General features: G+C 47.6%; 1 protein-coding gene across 1 annotated transcript in view; it reads right to left on the reverse strand.

Annotated features, from left to right (window-relative positions):
- Window positions 1-238: 238 nt before the first annotated feature.
- The window catches only part of LOC141133744 (E3 ubiquitin-protein ligase TRIM39-like), a 35,340-nt gene continuing 16,901 nt past the window's right edge, over window positions 239-18,677 (reverse strand). The window contains exon 2 of the mRNA XM_073623277.1: window positions 239-1,755. Coding sequence (XP_073479378.1) covers window positions 239-1,672 — 1,434 coding nt within the window. The 5' untranslated portion in view covers window positions 1,673-1,755. The remainder of the gene's footprint in view (window positions 1,756-18,677) is intronic.

Below are 18,677 nucleotides of genomic sequence, written 5' to 3' on the forward strand. Positions count from 1 at the left end.
GTTTGGCTCAAGCCCATGGGAATCTGAAGATATCAGGTTTCTAGCCCAATTAGCTGTGGCCAAGGATATTTCTGCCCTTCAGCCATGGGTAACAAACAGGCAGGGATACTAATGACATCATTGACCTAATATGGCTACATGGTCATATTTGGCCAATGTCACTATAGTTATCACTGACTTCAATCGTTGGCTCTACAATGAACCAATCCCACCCTCCCTCCCTGTGTTGTCACCAGACTCATATCTTTATGCAACCTCCCTTTACACTTAACGCAGCATGGAGGGGCTCAGTGAAGGTGGTGGTGAAGGTGTGGAGGTGTTGGATCGGGTCGCACATATCATAAAAGGAGATTCGCCCGTCCTCATAATCCAGATATATTCTGACTCTGTTACTGGAGATATTGGTGGGTAAGGGGGTCCCTATACTGTCATGTCTCACAGAATACTGATCATCACACCTGAGCAAACCCCAAGACTTGTTATTCATTCCTATTCCTGCCTGCAAACCCATCCTGTCCATGCTGGGGTAACACATCCCGACTTTCCATAAATCAGATCCCCCGACATCCACCTCCCAGTAATGTTGTCCTGAGGAAAAACTCCGACTGCCTAACACCTGAGGAAAATCTGTAAATCTTTTTAGTGTTTCTGGGCGCTTCTGGTTCCCAACTGACCAGGATATAGTTTTCCTGTCATCTGATATATGTAGATAATTATGAGCTGTGTTTACATCCAGTAATATGTCTGCAGCTCCCTGTATATAGAAGTATACATTTACCTCTCTTATTATATCAGATAAACCTGTGTGTAAGACCCCCGCCACATCCAGACCCCCTCCATCATGGAGGAGTTCCTCATGTCTCTCTCGGTCCTCATTATCTCCATCCTCAGTATCACACAAGTCACCTGTGTCTGATTCCTGTAAGACAGTCAGTGGATCCGTCATGTTACACAGCTCCTCAATGTGACGTATCTTCCTGGTCAGCTCCTCCTTCTTTATTTCCAGATCCTGGATGGAGATGGAGACCCGCTCTGCCCGCCCGGAGATCTCTTTAAGGACTCTCTTCTCCAGATCTTCTAGACGTCTTCTGAGATCTCTAAACAGGTCAGTGACTCTCTCGGTGTCACCATCTGCTTTTTCTTCTACTTTCCTCCTGTGTTCCTGCAGACTCTGGACTCTTTTCTCCATCTCCTCTTTCTTTTTCCGAAGTTTCTGCTTAGCATTTCTCAATTTTGTTTTCTTCTTCCCAGAAGCCTCATCGAGTGTTTCCACCTGGTGTCCTCGATGTTCTCCAGCCCACCTGCAGGACGTACAGATACAGATATCATCCTTGATGCAATAATATGTCATACATTTGTTATGAGTGGAGCATTTCCTGATTTGTGAAGAAGTGGTGGGAACATGCTCTGTGTGAGTACGGAAGACCACAGATTTCTTCTGATATGGCTGCACTCTCCAAGTCCTTAATTTGTTGCTCTGCATTGCGGGGCGTCTCTGGAACTTTTCACTGCATTTAGGACAGGAATAACCTCCAGACCTCCTCTGTCTATCCAGCACACCATCAATACAGTCCTGGCAGAATCTGTCTCCACATGGCAGCACTACAGAATCTGTATAATTGTTTTGACAGATGAAACATTTCAGCTTAGCTCTAAGATCAGCAGACGTCATCGCTGACAGCAGAAGAGAGGAGTGAAAGTTTCTGATGTTCTCTGATCTTATCTAGAAGTGCTTTCATGGACCTTTGGACATTGCTGTAAATTACAGAAAGATAAATTCATGGATGGCTGTTCTTACAGGACATAAGTAACATAAACATGACATTCTTCTATAGTAAGGTGTCAGTTGACCACACTTTTTATGCCCCATTTTGTACTCACTCAGTCATCACTGTACAGCTGATTGATCAGTTCAAAGCGAATCTGTCCTAAGTCATTTGGGGCAAATCAACAGTAAAACCTAATTTCCATCCTCCCCAGCATCACATATGTATCTTACCTTTTACTCATCTGTCATGACTCTTGTATAACAGATGTACCTTTCCTTTAATTAACCCCTATACTCCAACCTCTACCAATAACCTAATTAACAAGACCACTCTGAATTTTGGAGTAAAACACAGGCCGTAGTAGCCTTATTTATTAACAAAATACTTTCAAATAAACATAAACACAAACATTTGTTATTAAAGTCATCACTCCATCCTAGCATTGGTCTTTGCAGGAACCTCGATTACCATCTATGTAAATACTGCACTGCGGTACCTCTCAACTTTGTTAATAGGCCTCAAGCCGACAGGCTGGCTCAGAGACAACCACTGACCGCAGTGCACCCGTTACCAAAACTTCCAGCCAAACCTCCATCAGCTGAAATACCACCATCAGGACCCATACCACCGACAGGTCCTGAACTCTTCTTTCCGAGGTCTCTTCCTTCACCTGCACAGATCAACACCCGCCACTGCCACAACATCTGGATCCTCTCGTCCCTGTTTGAAAAGAAACAAAACAACACAACCTGACAAACCTAAACCACAAAAACAAGGGGAGGGTGGGCGGGAATTTTCCCTCATGCTGTGGTGCCAGGGGGAGGGGCCAGCTCCTTTTTCTTCATTTGTTACCCACTCCCACCTTATTCTCCCAATCACAACCTCTGTCTTATCCACGTACCCTGTTCTCCCTGTCATGCCAGCCCTACGCCTATTTATTTTATTTATTTTATTTATTTTGCTCCGGGCTTTTCTTGACTATTGTATAACAGATGTACCTTTCCTTTAATTAACCCCTATACTCCAACCTGTACCAATAACCTAATTAACGAGACCATTCTGAAATTTGGAGTAAAACACAGGCCGTAGCAGCCTTATTTATTAACAAAATACTTTCAAATAAACATAAACATAAACATTTGTTATTAAAGCCATCACTCCATCCTAGCGTTGGTCTTTGCAGGAACCTCGATTACCATCTATGTAAATACTGCACTGTGGTACCTTTCAACTTTGTTAACAGGCCTCAAGCCGACAGGCTGGCTTAGAGACAACCACTGATCGCAGCGCACCCATTATCAAAACTTCCAGCTAAACCCCTGTCAGCTGAAATACCACTATCATGACCCATACCACCGACAGGTCCTGAACTCTTCTTTCCAAGGTCTCTTCCTTCACCCGCAAAGACCAACACCCGCCACAGCACCCAAGTGTAAAACCTTACACTTGGTTGCCCCTCCAAACCCTGAGAGCTCGCTTTATGCCATCTTGTAACCCCAATGCCCACATGTCGATCCCCACCGCATTAAGGTGCACTCCATCCCCTCGAAGGTATCTCCATGTCTCCTCCTCCAACTGCCTTATGACCAAACCCCCATTCCTTGCCACAAATCTGCTTATTTCCCGGTTAATCTTCTTATAAGCCCTATTAATGCCCTCTACTGACCTAGCCATTCGCCCCGTAGTCCAAGCCACAATGTCAGACCACACAATCACCATGTCCAGGAATGCCATGCGAAGACTAAGGATATCAAACTTGATGTCCCGCGCGATGTCCAACATGGATCTAACTCCCAGATCATTGACGCCTACGTGCAAAATTAAAACGTCAGGCGGCCTATCCAACCGTGCAAAGCGATGCACCTCTGGAATCATCCTACTCCATAGCATCCCGGAATACCCAGCCAGCGAACACAAGCTTCCTGTCTTGAAATCCCCAATTGTCGGCCATCTGGCCTAACAACCCCCTTTTTGTTCCCCAAAACACATATAAATGGCCCAGTATCCAGACCAGGCCCTGCACATCACCTGAAAGAGAGAAAGACAAACCTACCACTATAATCTCAACAAGCCAAAATTAAACCATTACAGTCATACTTAAACCCCATCAGCCCATCTCATTCCAACCCCACCAGCAGATGCGGGCGAACATATAGCCGAAACCTACTTGACTCCCATCTCCCAATGTGCTGGATGGACTCAGCATCCATCCCACTCTGTCGCTGCCCCTATCCTGAAGGAATGAGAAGAAAATTCCTTTTCTTCTAAACTTAGCGATAGCAAGCATTTCCGAAAAACAGAAACATTGAAATCTGTTTTTTTTTTTAACAATCAAAAATTGAAATCTGGATAATGGGGACCCGTCCGCATACATCAAGAAGGACCCTATAGTCTTAGGTCGCACCTCCAAAAACCCCTATACGGCCCACACAGAGGCGAGCCCGGCAAAGAAAAAACCTGTACCGTCCTACCCTTACCCACCTGATCCGTCTTAGATCTACGCAACAATAAGGATACCCTATCCTCACCTCATGTACCAAAATCCCCCCTTGTACCTTCTTAGAAGGGCTGACTAACTCGTAATCCGGAAGGCCCCAAAAACCGCCAACGAAAACGCCACCCTAAACCGTGCAACCACATATACAGATGAACATAAATCTGTCAACTGTGCCAAAATTCCCCTACGGATACCAAACGACACTGGTCGCCTGGTTTCCCTGTGTTGCCAGGACCGTCTATACCCTTTGAGCGACTGCCCATTCTCCATGTTCCTGGAAATAAAATACAATACCAGCAACCTCACCTCCAGGCCCACAGGATCCACTCCAGCCATGTGTACAAACGCCCACCACTCCTGCCATACCTTGTTATATGCAACCCACGTAGTCTCACTCACCGACTTCCTGATCCATCCGGATATGTTTCCAATGCAATCCTCCACAGCCAATCGGGACAGGGGACCCCCTGCTGCTCTGCTGCCGGTGCCAGCTCTAAGAACCTGTCCCACTGAAAGCGAGACAACGCGTCAGCTATGACGTTCTCCACTCCCAGAAGATGCACCGCATGAATAAAAACATTCAGTTGCAGGCATCTCAACACCAAGTGTTGTAGCAGCCTAACTACTGGGGGAGATGAAGCCAATACTCTATTGATCACCTGCATGACCCCCAGGTTATCCCTGTGAAAACGCACCTTCAGGTCCCTGAAGGATGAACCCCACAGTTCTACCGCCAGCACCACCAGAAACAATTCCAGTAGCACCAAGTTTTTTTGTGTGAAACCTGTGTCTATCCATGACTGTGACCACGGGCCTGCGCTCCACCTGCCCTGAAAGAAAGCCGGTAGAACCAGCCGCGTCCGTGAACAGTTCCAGATCAAAATTGCTAACTGGGCCAGACATCCACAGCGCCCTCCCATTAAACGACTCCAGGAAGGAATGCCACCTGCAAATCCTCCCTGTGTGCCTTAACCAAACGCACAAAGTGTTTGGGTGACCTGATCCCAGCTGTACTTGCCGGCAGCCGCCGGCAAAATACTCTCCCCATTGGCAGTATGCGACACGCAAAGTTAAGCTTTCCTAACAACGATTGCAACTCCCGAAGCTGAACTTTGCGCAAGCCCAGCATGCCTTTAATCTCTGCCTTGAGAGACGCCAGTTTGTCCTCCGTCAGACGGCACTCCATAGCACCTGAATCCAGGACAATGCCCAGAAACGTGATGACCGTGCTTGGTCCCTCAGTCTTTTCCGGTGCCAATGGTATACCGAACCGCCCAGTGATGTGTTCCAACGTAGCCAGGAGCACCACGCAGATCTTGGAGGAAGCTGGTCCCACGCAAAGAAAGTCCAAATAATGGATGATAGAGTTCACTCCCGACACATCCCTAACCACCCATTCCATGAAGGAGCTAAACTGTTCAAACAGCGCACATGAGATGGAGCAGCCCATCGGAAGACATTGATCTACATAGAACTTTCCGTTCCAGTGGCACCCCAGCAACCAAAAACTGTCCGGGTGCACAGGCAGCAGCCGGAAAGCCTATTCAACATCAGACTTTGCCATCAATGCCCCCTGCCCATAATGGTCAACCCAGAATACAGCTGCATCAAAGGAAGTGTAACTCACCGTACATTCCTCCGGGTCAATGGCATCATTGACCGACCCCCTTTGGGGAAGGAAATGTGGTGAATAAGCCTAAATTTATTGGGCTCTTTCTTTGGCATGACGCCCAAAGGGGAAACCACCAAATCCGCTAACGATGCAGATGGGAAAGGGCCCCCCTATGCGACCTAACACAACTTTCTTACGCAGTTCACAGAAACTACCTCCCAATGTTTCATGGCCGATTGTAAATTGCGAGACACTGGGGGAACCACCTCCAACCCTCCAAAAACCCCTGTTCTAACAGCTGGACTGCATTCTTATCTGGATACCTACCGAGAAATGGCTGCATCCTTTCCACCATCACCGGCATCCTCCCTTTTGTTCTCTGGTGCGACCCTTACCGTGTTTGAAACATCTGGACAGACTGTGAGCCTCTCCACAACCGGAACACTCGTGCTTATATCGGCACGCCCCCCCAGACCTGAAGGTACCTTCATTGTACTGCCAACAGACCCCCTTTCTCTTCCCGGCCGGTTGTCCAGGGGAAGACGGTCCGCCGGCCCCTCCCTGAAAAAACTGACTTGGAGCCCTCACTGAAGTTATCAGGCACATCCACAAACTGATGTCCTTATGGTCCCATCTCAATACCAGACGTATCGCCCTCCACTGCCTGAACTGTTCGTCATACCACATCCATGCTGTGCCCCGTAGACTCTGTGCGATTCCCCCATTGCATCTAGATAACAAAAGAGCGCCGAACAATGTTCAGAGTTCTTTTCCCCCGATTACACTCCCCATGATTTCGAACGCCTGCAACCAGTTAGTAAACGTCCACAGAATCAGCCGATACCTTCGCTTCTCCTCATGCTCCTTTTTGGACTCCTCTGGTTTCACCCTATCCAGGTTACATTTTTCCAAGGGCAGCAGTGAGAACATTTCGACGTACTCACCCTTCCAAATTTTCTCCCGTACCTCCGGTTTCAGATGTGCCCATAGTGGACCCTTAAAACATCCATAGACCTCACATCCGCTAAACAGACAGTGTACTGCTTACTCACTGTGTCCCCTTTCCAGATTCAGGCTGCCGCTGTTCCACGTTTACCACCATGGCAGGCTGGACCCCCACAGTAGGCACCGCCGTCACCGGCTTAGGTGCTAGTGACACCCCGTCCCCCCTTTCAGGCAGGACCCACACTGCCGCCGGGCTGGCAGAAGTGGCATCACTCTTCTCCAATCTGCCCACCAGCTCCTTCAGACCCGCCAACAAACCCTGCAATTCGACTCCCCAACAACCGCGGCCCCCTGCACCGCGCCAGCCTGGGAAGACACCACTTGCGAGCCCCAGTATCCTGCAGCTACCCCAGTACCCGTATCAGGCCCACCCCTGCGGCCTACCTCATCAATCCCACCACGCTGGCCCATAGAAGATATAAGTGGACTTACCGGGCTGCCTAAGAAAAGTCCCACCAGCCGACCGTCCTGTCTCCATCGCCGCCGATCGTCTCAGGGGAACTCGCTCACCCTCCAACCCCGACAGCTAACCCTCCGATCGTACCTCAGCAACCTCTTCCTCCTCTGAAAAAGGCCCTCCAGGCGACTCAGCCCTGGATGCCGAGGGTCCGGCTTCCATCTGTCCATGCCTCCATGCTCCAGACCCGCTCACGGACTTCTGTAATGATTTCCCTGGACCGGGTGGGCTTGCACCTGCCCTGGCTCCCTCATCCCACTTTGATGCCTCCTTCTGCCGCTCCAGTGTGTCCCTTGGAAGGTTGCCGGCCAACAGGCATGTACTGGCCATTGGGACTACAGGGAGTTTCCCGGTGGGCCGATGGCTCAGTGGGCCGATTTCAGTGACAGTGGACCGCTGCCTCCCTCCAGTCCTCTGTCCCCCCCCCCCGCAGTGCTCACCTCCTCTCCCTGGCTAGTTATGCAGCGCGCCTGAATACAGACATGATGCTCAGGAGTCAACACTTAGAAGCTCATCATACGATCTGGAAGGAGGGCGGCCTCACTTTCCTGCCTAATCTTGTTCCATTGGGGGGGGTGCCAAACTGATTCTTTGCCCCAGGTGAAATAATGTCTAGCTTCCCCACTGATACTGCCTATAAGAGAAATAATGTAAAACGGCTAATAGCTAGTGGGGGGGGCTTGGGTGGCAAGCCGGCATGGGAGAGACCTGTCAAAGTGGACCAGTCTGGGTGAAGTCCAGGGCCAAATTTTTGTCCCAGTCCAGCCCTGCCAGCCAAGGAAGAGGACAGCCCGGCGACCGTGGCTGCAAACCTCCCCCGCTGAGGCCCCGTCTCCACTGATGTCACACCAGGGGCGGGGCCGCTCGCTCCATGTCTCTCCGCCATGCGGGCCACGTGGCTGCTCCCAAACTGCTGGAGCGGCCGCCCGCAGAGCTCCATCTATGAAGAGGATTCCTTCCGGGCAACCCCCCACGAGCAAAGCAGTACGCTTCACAGGGGGGCCTGCGGGGGACTTCCTGGATGACGCTGAGCTCTGTGATAGGGGCCGGGAGAGAAGCGCTCCTGAGGCCGAGACCTCCGAGCTCGCACCGACTCCCTCCCCTGGTACCTGCACTTTCTACCGGCTGTGCCAGCATTGGCCCCAGTGTCTCCTGGAGCCAACCTGGGCCCCATGCTGCAGCTTCCGCTCATAGCTGGGCCAGCAATTTTTCCACCTCGGCCTTGTCACTGCTGTTCTAACTTTCCCTCACGCTGTGGTGCCAGGGGGAGGGGCCAGCTCCTTTTTCTTCATTTGTTACCTCCTCCCACCTTATTCTCCCAATCACAGCCTCTGTCTTATCCACAAACCCTGTTTCCCCTATCATGCCAGCCCTACGCCTATTTATTTTATTTATTTTGCTCCGGGCTTTTCTTTCTCTATGTTTGCTGGGATCTAAGAAAATAAAGCGTTGTGTAACCTTCAAGTTAATCTAGTCAGAACTTACACTCCCCTCCCCCACATAACATTGAAAGGCCAATCACCAAAACTGCTGTCTAATAAGAGGAAGGAAAGCGAGTAACTCCCAGGTGTGTTCATCTTTAAACCAATTCATGCTTATATATGCATAGTTGCCAACAGTCCCGATTTTCCAGGGACAATCCCGATTTTGGGACCCTCGTCCCGATCGGAGGCTGTCCTGAATCAGGATTTTGCCCAGGGAAATCGGGAATGTTTGCTTTTTCATTTTTTAGGCAGCTGGCTTCAGCAAAATGGCCGCCGGTGCCGCCGCTAGATCGTTCCCCCTTGTGTTCATTGGAGAGAGGAAGGGGGGTCGATCCATACAGCCAATGAATCGGCTTCTCCTCTCACAATACTGAAGCCGGGGTTAGCTGCACGGATCGGCCCTTCCCCTCTCCACTGAACACATGGTGCCGGCGGCCAGACACAGCACACAGCCACAAATACAATGATGGCTCCCTAACAGCCCGTCAAGAGAGAGGAAATGGCCGCCATGGAGGTGAATGGGCAGAGCGAGTATCTGCAGCACGGCAACAGCAGCGATGACAGCGAGCAAGGCGGCGGCCAGACTGAACATTTATCATCTGTGCAGTTATCAGGGGGTTCAAATAGATGGGAAGTTTTGACTCCAGCCCAAGTGGTGCTACAGTAACTTCAAGTGGACAGTATGTGTTACAGACACTTCAAAATCAACATTTGTTTTCTTTGTGTAATAAAAGCAATTAAAAAAAATGTACAAGTTCCTCCCAGGGGCCAGTCAGTCCCGCTGCATTATCACATAGTGCTCCATTCTGCTCTAATTGGACATGTGCAGGGGGGCGTTATGGGAGGGGAGGGTCTGCACTGGCACTGATAGAGGGGGGTCTGCACTGAGGGGGTCTGCACTGAGGGGGGTCTGCATTGATGGAGGGGGGTCTGCACTGAGGGGATCTTCACTAATGGAGGGGGTCTGCACTGAGGGGGTCTGCACTGATGGAGGGGGCTCTGCACTGAGATGGTCTGCACTGATGGAGGGGGGTCTGCACTGAGGGGGTCTGCACTGATGGAGGGGGGTCTGCACTGAGGGGGTCTGCACTGATGGAGGGGGGTCTGCACTGAGGGGGTCTGCAATGATGGAGGGGGGTCTGCACTGTGGGGGTCTATACTGATAGATGGGGGACCGTACTGAGGGGGGTCTGTATTGAGGGAGAGGGGTCTGTACTGAGTGAGTCTATACTGATGAGGGGGGTCTACACTGAGGGGGTCTAAACTGATGGAGGGTGTCTGTACTTATTGGGGGGGTCTGTACTGAGGGAGGAGGATCTATACTGCTGAAGGGGTGGTCTGTACTTAGTGGGGGGGTCTTTAATGAGGGAGGGGGGTCTGTACTGAAGGGGGACCATAGTTGGTGGAGGGGGGGTGACACCAATTTTTTTCCGCACCGGGTGACACCAGCTGTAGTGGCTCTTGTCTCTGCAGCAATTTAACTTTAATGTACGGGGGGGTAACTATATACAGGAGGAGGGGGGTTACGTATATACAGGATGGGGGTTAGCGATATACAGGAGGAGGGGGGTTAGGTATATACAGGAGGAGTGGGATTAAAAAGAGGGAAGCTCTGCTCAGGAGGCTTTCTGCAATGGCCACATGGAAAGAAGGCCAAGAGGCTCACCCTGAAGGATGTAACCACTAGCAACCCACGCAGCACCCTCTAGGGCAAATCCACCTGGATCAAGACTCTCTACCACATTATGGACTAATACCTGGGGAATGGGCAGCCTATATCCAGTTAGTCAGGGAAAGACTGTTGTTGCATTTTTGGACAGTATCACTGAATACATTCAGTAAAGTCTATTAATCATTCATTGCCTGGTCTGTTATTGCTAAAGGTAACCAGCATGAGGGAATGAGATAAAAGCCAGACAGAGGAAGAACAGTACTGGCAGGGGTGAGGGGTTCTCTGCATAGTGAAGGATGTGGCTTGCTGTTTCCCTCCCTAATGGTTGATGCCTCAGTTACTGGGACCAAATCTACGTGTTGGAGACCTTAGGGACCTAGCCGCAGGTACGGAAGGAGTTAACCAAGTTGAGTTGTTCACGCAAGGAGTTTGCGCTATTGCATGGCGTTCCCTGGCATTGGTGGTCCCTGGGAATCGGTGAGTACGTGCACAGAGGAGAGGATGATCAGTGTGCAGGGTGACCGGGCCCTGTCGACATCTTGGCATAGATACATATAAAGAGAAAAAGATTAGGCTTTGGACTTTATTGGCACAATAATCACTGTAGTTGATATAATTAAAAATCCAATTTATTAAAGATTGTTTAAAAATATAAAAAGACAAAGACAGAAATCAGTTCATGGCCATACATTTACAGTATATACACTCCATACAAAGCTCTATATTGTAGACATCAGTTGTACAATCGTAATACCCAATTTACATACAGTTGTATTGTAATTAAGAGGGAGCTATGCAGGGATAGTAATCAGTGACAAGGACTTGCTCAACATGTTGCACGCCAAAGCGCTTCTTCAGGAGAACAGAACAGATTACTAGAATATATAAGACGTACAGTAGATAAAATGAAATGGAATAAAAAAAGCTACATGAATATAACTAAATAATAGAAATATTGTACATTTGGTAGGTTTCATCTACGCACCCCATTCACTTCAGCAAGAGTTTTTTTCACCTGTCACTTGGGGATATTGTTTTTTGTTTTTTGCCTAACACTTTTTCAATATATGGACTTTTTTTTTTTTGGGACTATTACATTCATAATTATTCACTGTATATTGCGCACAGATCACATGGACATTTTTTGCGCCCTTTAAGACTAATTTTTGTACATTGAATATCACTTGTTTATAATCTATTTTGCACATTGATCATTACTTGTTTACAATTTAATTTATCCCTTCATGAGGTCTTGAGGCATTTGTTGCCTTCATCACATTATTAGCGCAACTTTTTTATTATCCATGTGAATGAGTATCGGGTACATTGTACCCCTATCTATTCACCAAAAAAGTGTCAAAAAGTAATAAAAATCAAGAGAGAAGCTTTTGACAAATCCTTTATTTAAAAAAAAAAAAAAAAGTGTCTCTCGATGTAAATCCATTATCAATTAAGCTGCCCGCCGGATCGCCGACCCAGAAAAAAATAAATGCTCCGCCTTCTGGCACGGGCTCCCACCAAATGCCTCCTCTGCGCTTTGACAGTTTTTATATAGGTAAGGGGTGGGGCCACCTGGCAACATCACCCAGTGGCCCCACCCCCTTGTGTCATCACAGGCCTAGCAGTGACATCAAAAGGGGGCGGTGCCAATAGGTGACGTAGCCAGGTGGTCCCACCCCTTACCTATACAATAAATGTCAAAGTGCAGAGAAGGCATTCGGCGGGAGGCTGTCCCAGAATGCAAAGCATTTTTTAAAAAAAATTTTATTTCGTGTCAGCGGGCGGCATGATCGATGATGGATTTACATCGAGGGGCACCATTTTTTCTTTTTTGATAAAGGAATTGTCAGAAACTTGTCTCTTGTTTTTATTACTTTTGTATACTTTTTTTCTTGAATGAGTAGGGGTACAATGTACCCGATACTCATTTTCATAGAGTATAATATGCTCAACTTGCCATTTCTGAATTTTTTTAGGAAGAAATCTTACAGTGATCACCCCCCAGGGGATGGTAGACAGCGGAAAAACACTGAGGTCAAAGGGTAACTTTATATTACAAACTATCTATTACTATCTATGTCTGCAGGTCCCTGTCTACACTTTGACCTCAGTGCTTTTCCGCTGTCTACCATCCCCTGGGGGGGTGATCACTGGAAGATTCCTTCCTAACAAATTTAGAAATAGCAAGTTGAGCATTTTCTATAGCTGCAAAATTGGTACTATGATGAGCTATTTGGGCAGGAATCTCTGAAACACAGTCCTCTCGTGTGTGTTTTGATTTTAATAACCAACATGGAACGTTCATCTATGACACTATTGAAATATGAGTGAGTTTGGAAATTACAAAATCATATATATCTATCATTCACAGGCAATGTTTTGTTATTGTTCTAGGATAATTTTTTCATATTTATGTTATAGATATATGATCTAACCCCTCAAACACCCCTTAAGAAGGTGATGTTTTTGCTCTGAAACACGTTGGGTGAAGGAGGATCATATCCTACTTGTTTCCATGTAGTGCAATTTTTTAAGTTATGCTTATTCCATGTTTAATGTGTTTTTTTTACATATTTGTTAAATAAATACTTTCTTTATATTGCATGTATCATGATATGTAATTAGTGCCTTCAAAGTCCACCTTAGGGGTATTCAGTTTGTTCTAACTTAACAGGATGTGGCACAACTAGAGAATATAATCACCAATACAAAATTTCCTTAAGCATAATTAAAATCAATGCTCCTGAAAAAACTATTGTTTAAAAAAAAGAAAAAATTGCATTGATACATGTCCCCCAGGGCAGTATCCAGACCCCCATGCCCCTTTTATGACCAATTTCTTGCATATAAACCTTCAAAATGAGCATTTTTGATTTTTCCTGTTCGGCTCCCATAGACTTCAATGGGGTTCAGGTTAGAACATTTCCCCTGTTCGGGAGTTCTGCTGCGAACCAAATAGGTGGTGTTCAGCCAAATAGGTGGTGTTCGGCCCATGTCCATTTGTAACTAGTTCAGCACTTTGGACATACTATGCACATCCAAAGAGTGAAGTTACATAGTTAGTCAGGTTGAAAAAAGACACAAGTTCATCTAGTTCAACCGATTAAAAAAAACAAAAAAAAAACATACAATCCCAAATACACAATCCTATACCCACAGTTGATCCAGAGGAAGGTGAAACCCCAGCAAAGCAGGATCCAATTTACTACAGCAGGGGAAGAAATTCCTTCCTGATCCCCGGAGAGGTAATCAGATTTTCCGTGGATCAACTTTACCTATAAATAATAGTACCCAGTTATATTATGTACTTCAAGGAAAGAATCCAGGACTTTTCTAAAGCAATCTACTGAGCTGGCCAGAACCACCTCTGGAGGGAGTCTATTCCACATTTTCACATTTCTCACTGTGAAAAAACCTTTCTGTATTTGGGGATGAAATCTCTTTTCCTCTAGACGCAAAGAGTGCCCCCTTGTCCTCTGTGATGACCTTAAAGTGAATAGCTCAACACCAAGTTCACTATATGGACCCCTTATATATTTGTACATGGTAATCATATCCCCGCTTAATCCCCTCTTCTCAAGAGAGAATAAATTCAGTTCCTCTAATCTTTCCTCATAGCTGAGCTCCTCCATGCCTCTTATCAGTTTGGTTGCCCTTCTCTGCACTTTCTCCAGTTCCCCGATATCCTTTTTGAGAATTGGAATCCGAAACTGAACTGCATATTCCAGATAAGGTCTTACTAATGATTTGTACAGGGGGGCAAAATGATATCTCTCTCTCTGGAGTCCATACCTCTCCCAATATAAGAAGGGACTTTGCTCGCTTTAGAAACCACAGCTTGGCATTGCATGCTATTAAAGCAGAGTTCCCCTTAAAAAAAAAAAAAAAATTAAAAGTCAGCAGCTACAAATACTGCAGCTGCTGACCTTTAATAATCGGACACTTACCTGTCCCAGGGTTCAGCGATGCGGGGGAACGAAGCCCCGCTCGTCTCCCCTCCACTCGGCAGCGCTGGCATTTTAACTGTGGGCGCCCGGCTGTGGCTTCACAGCCGGGCACCCACTGTGCATGTGCGAGCCGCGCGCCGTGACTGGCCGCGCAATCACGTGTCCCAGATGATTGACAGAGGGAGGGGAAAGAGGTGATCTCTCTTCCTGATGAAGGCACGTGATCCCGGTGCCGAACACGCGTAGGGGAGGGGCCTGGACGGAGCTGTCAGCAGAGAGAGAGAGAGAGAGAGAGTTTGAGATACACACCGCACCGCACGCCATACCGCACGATCGGCCTGTTTTAGCTTATGCCTGTTTAGGATGGTGCACTCACGCACCCACAGCATGTGAGTACCCCTGCAAGGGGAAGGTTTTTTTCACAATAAAAGATCCTTTATTATCATGCAATGTTGCGCTATGGAGTTTTTTTTCTTTTGCATATAATATCATGACTGGGAGCATTGGAGGTCTGCACAATTGATTCCATTAGAGCACAGGAGTGTCTCCAAAGCGTGTTTGACAGAGTTTAATTACTGTGTCACACACTGGAAGGTGAGCGCATATGCTTGTGGGGGTCACTGGAAGACACTAAGGCATGTTTTATGGTGTTGCACTTTTGGAAGAACAAGACGGATGAACTTCACTGATTATGGACACTATTTTTGGGCACTTTATGTTTATATATTTTTTTGGATATATACTGTTTGAACTATAAAGGCTTTTATGAGGATTGTTGCTATTTCACCCCTGATTGGGCACTTTTTTATATAGCACTTTGCACTTTGGAAAATTAGAAGGTTTGTGCACTAAAAGTTATTTCTGATCTATTATTGGTCAGCTTAATCACATTTGTTTATGTATTTGTTTATTTTGGCACTTAACACTCGCTGCAATTATTTATATGATATATTTTTTTCTAGCGCAGACACATTTTTCTTTATACGCTACTCACACGACTATGGAACGTGATTAAGTGTTTGCAGCTGGCTTTCACTCAGGATAGATTTTATTATTTTTTAAGGCATTAACCCGTATGTGGCTCGCAAGGCTTGTCTATAATTTCAAGTGATGTCAGGAGCCCAGGCACTGAAGGAGGCAGACTACAAGGGACCACATAGCAACAGGCATAAAAAGGAAGTAAAAAAAAAAATTTTCCAAATGTTTTTTTTTTTATTTTTTTCAAGCACATTAATGACATTTTTTTTGGGGTGGAACTCCACTCTAAGCTTATGATCTACCAAAACCCCCAGATCCTTCACCATTGATTCCCCCAGTTGTACTCCCCCTAGTATGTATGCTGTGTGTATATTCTTAGCCCCCCAGTGCAGAACTTTGCATTTATCAACATTAAGCCTCATTTGCCACTTAGTCGCCCAATCAGACAGTGCATTGAGGTCGGCTTGTAAGTTGGAGACATCCTGTAAAGATGTTGTTCAACTGCAAAGTTTGGTGTCATCTGCAAAGACTCAAATGTTACTTTTAATCCCAGACCCAATATCATTTATAAAGATTTTAAAAAGTAAGGGTCCCAGCACTGAACCTTGGGGTACACCACTGATAACCTTAGACCATTCAGAGTAAGAATCATTAACCACTACTCTCTGAATTCTGTCTTTTAGCCAGTTTTCTATCCATTTACAAACTGATCTTTTGAAGCCTGTAGACTTTACCTTACACATGAGCCGTGTCAAACGTTTTTGCAAAATCCAAGTATACCACATCCACAGCCACCCCTATGTCCAAGTATACCATGTCCACAGCCACCCCTCTGTCCAAGGATACCACATCCACAGCCACCCCTCTGTTCAAGTATACCACGTCCACAGCCACCCCTCTGTCCAAGTATACCACATCCACAGCCACCCCTATGTCCAAGTATACCATGTCCACAGCCACCCCTCTGTCCAAGGATACCACATCCACAGCCACCCCTCTGTTCAAGTATACCACGTCCACAGCCACCCCTCTGTCCAAGTATACCACGTCCATAGCCACCCCTCTGTCCAAGTATATCATATCCACAGCCACCTCTCTGTCCAAGTATACCATATCCACAGCCACCTCTCTGTCCAAGTATACCACGTCCACAGAAACCCCTTTGTCTAAAGTTTTACTTACCTCCTCATAAAAAAAAAACAGGTTTGTCTGACGTCATCTATCTTTCATGAATCCATGCTGTCTGTTACTTAGAATATTTTTTTCCAGTAAGAACTCATCTATGTGGTCTTTTATTAAACTCTCCAGTATCTTCCTGACTATAGAATCTACACTAACAGGTCTATAATTACTTGGTAAAGACTTTGATCCCTTTTTAACCACTTGACATCCGCGCTATGGCTGAATGACGGTCACAGCGCAGACCTGAATTCCCGGGAGGCAGTCATATGACGGCCTCCCCTGTGCATGCGCCCTGCATGGCGCCCTGCAGGGCGCGCGCCGATCGCACTGTGATCAGCGAGTCACTGAGACTCGGGTGATCACCGATCCAAGTAAGGGGTCGGTCCCAGGGCCGGATTAACATAGGGGCTGATGGAGCTGCAGCTCCAGGCCCCTGCCTTAAAATCGGCCCTCCCAGTCAGCAGTATAAGCCTGATTTCTCCTGTCCATAAACTTCTATGGGACAGGAGAAGCTGTGTGTAAATGGAGGGGTGTCTGGCTGCATCTGTGTTGGCTCACTGTGTTTATTACAGTGTCAAAGTGCACAGTTCCCCCCCTACACAAATGGCTCTGCCTTCCCCCTCCCCTCTCCCCTTTCTCTCTGTTTGCAGTGAAGGAGCCGTGTGGGCTGGGAAATTATGAACAGAGCAGCCGGCAGATAGAAGGTGAACAGATATGTGAGTGATGAGCTTCCAACCATCCAAGTGTGAGCTCAGTGACTGGACTCTTATCTCCCTTCTCTCCCCCTCTTTTACCTTTATCTTCAGCAATGGCTCTTATAACTGCAGTCAATATGTAGACTCGGCTCCTTGTGCTTTTAGGTGGGTTCACACTGCTTTGCTTGGTGTATCCACAGTTTTCCTGCGTTTTACCCACAGTCCTATTGATTTCTATTAGGTTGCATGTTTTTTCTGAAAGCACACCAAAATCAATAGGACTGCAAGCTAAAACTGCAGATACACAAGCAGTGCGCCCAAACTGCAGCAAACCAGTGTGAGCCCAAAGGCTGTACACACCCCCCTCTATAGAACTTGGTCTGATCAATACTCCTGGCATTCATTTTACACACAACCATACCATCCCAGATCAGGAGGGGTGGGGGCTTCAGGGATTTGTTTGACTATGCAGGCCCTGTCCCTTCTACCCATCCTGGAAGAGTCCTGGAGGAAGTGGCAGGCTGCTGGTGGCAAGTGGCACACTATATCTGGTGAAAGGCTGCTGGTGGCAAGTGGCACACTGTATCTGGTGGCAGGCTGCTGGTGGCAAGTGGCACACTGTATCTGGTGACAGGCTGCTGGTGGCAAGTGGCACACTGTATCTGGTGGTAGGCTGTGGTTGGCAAGTGGCACACTGTATCTGGTGGTAGGCTGTGGTTGGCAAGTGGCACACTGTATCTGGTGGCAAGCTGCTGGTGGCAAGTGGCACACTATCTGGTGGAAGGCTGCTGGTGGTAAGTGACACACTGTATCTGGTGGTAGGCTGTGGTTGGCAAGTGGCACACTGTATCTGGTGACAGGCTGCTGGTGGCAAGTGACACACTGTATCTGGTGACAGGCTGCTGGTGGCAAGTGGCACACTGTATCTGGTGGTAGGCTGTGGTTGGCAAGTGGCACACTATCTGGTGGCAGGCTGCTGGTGGCAAGTGGCACACTGTATCTGGTGGCAGGCTGCTGGTGGCAAGTGGCACACTGTATCTGGTGGTAGGCTGTGGTTGGCAAGTGGCACACTGTATCTGGTGGCAGGCTGCTGGTGGCAAGTGGCACACTGTATCTGGTGGCAGGCTTCTAGTGGCAAGTGGCACACTGTATCTGGTGGCAGGCTGCTGGTGGCAAGTGGCACACTGTATCTGGTGGTAGGCTGTGGTTGGCAAGTGGCACACTGTATCTGGTGGCAGGCTGCTGGTGGCAAGTGGCACACTGTATCTGGTGGCAGGCTTCTAGTGGCAAGTGGCACACTGTATCTGGTGGCAGGCTGCTGGTGGCAAGTGGCACACTGTATCTGGTGGCAGGCTGCTGGTGGCAAGTGGCACACTGTA

This window comes from Aquarana catesbeiana, linkage group LG03 (genome assembly GCF_042186555.1).
Source record: "Aquarana catesbeiana isolate 2022-GZ linkage group LG03, ASM4218655v1, whole genome shotgun sequence".
Lineage (NCBI taxonomy): Eukaryota > Metazoa > Chordata > Amphibia > Anura > Ranidae > Aquarana > Aquarana catesbeiana.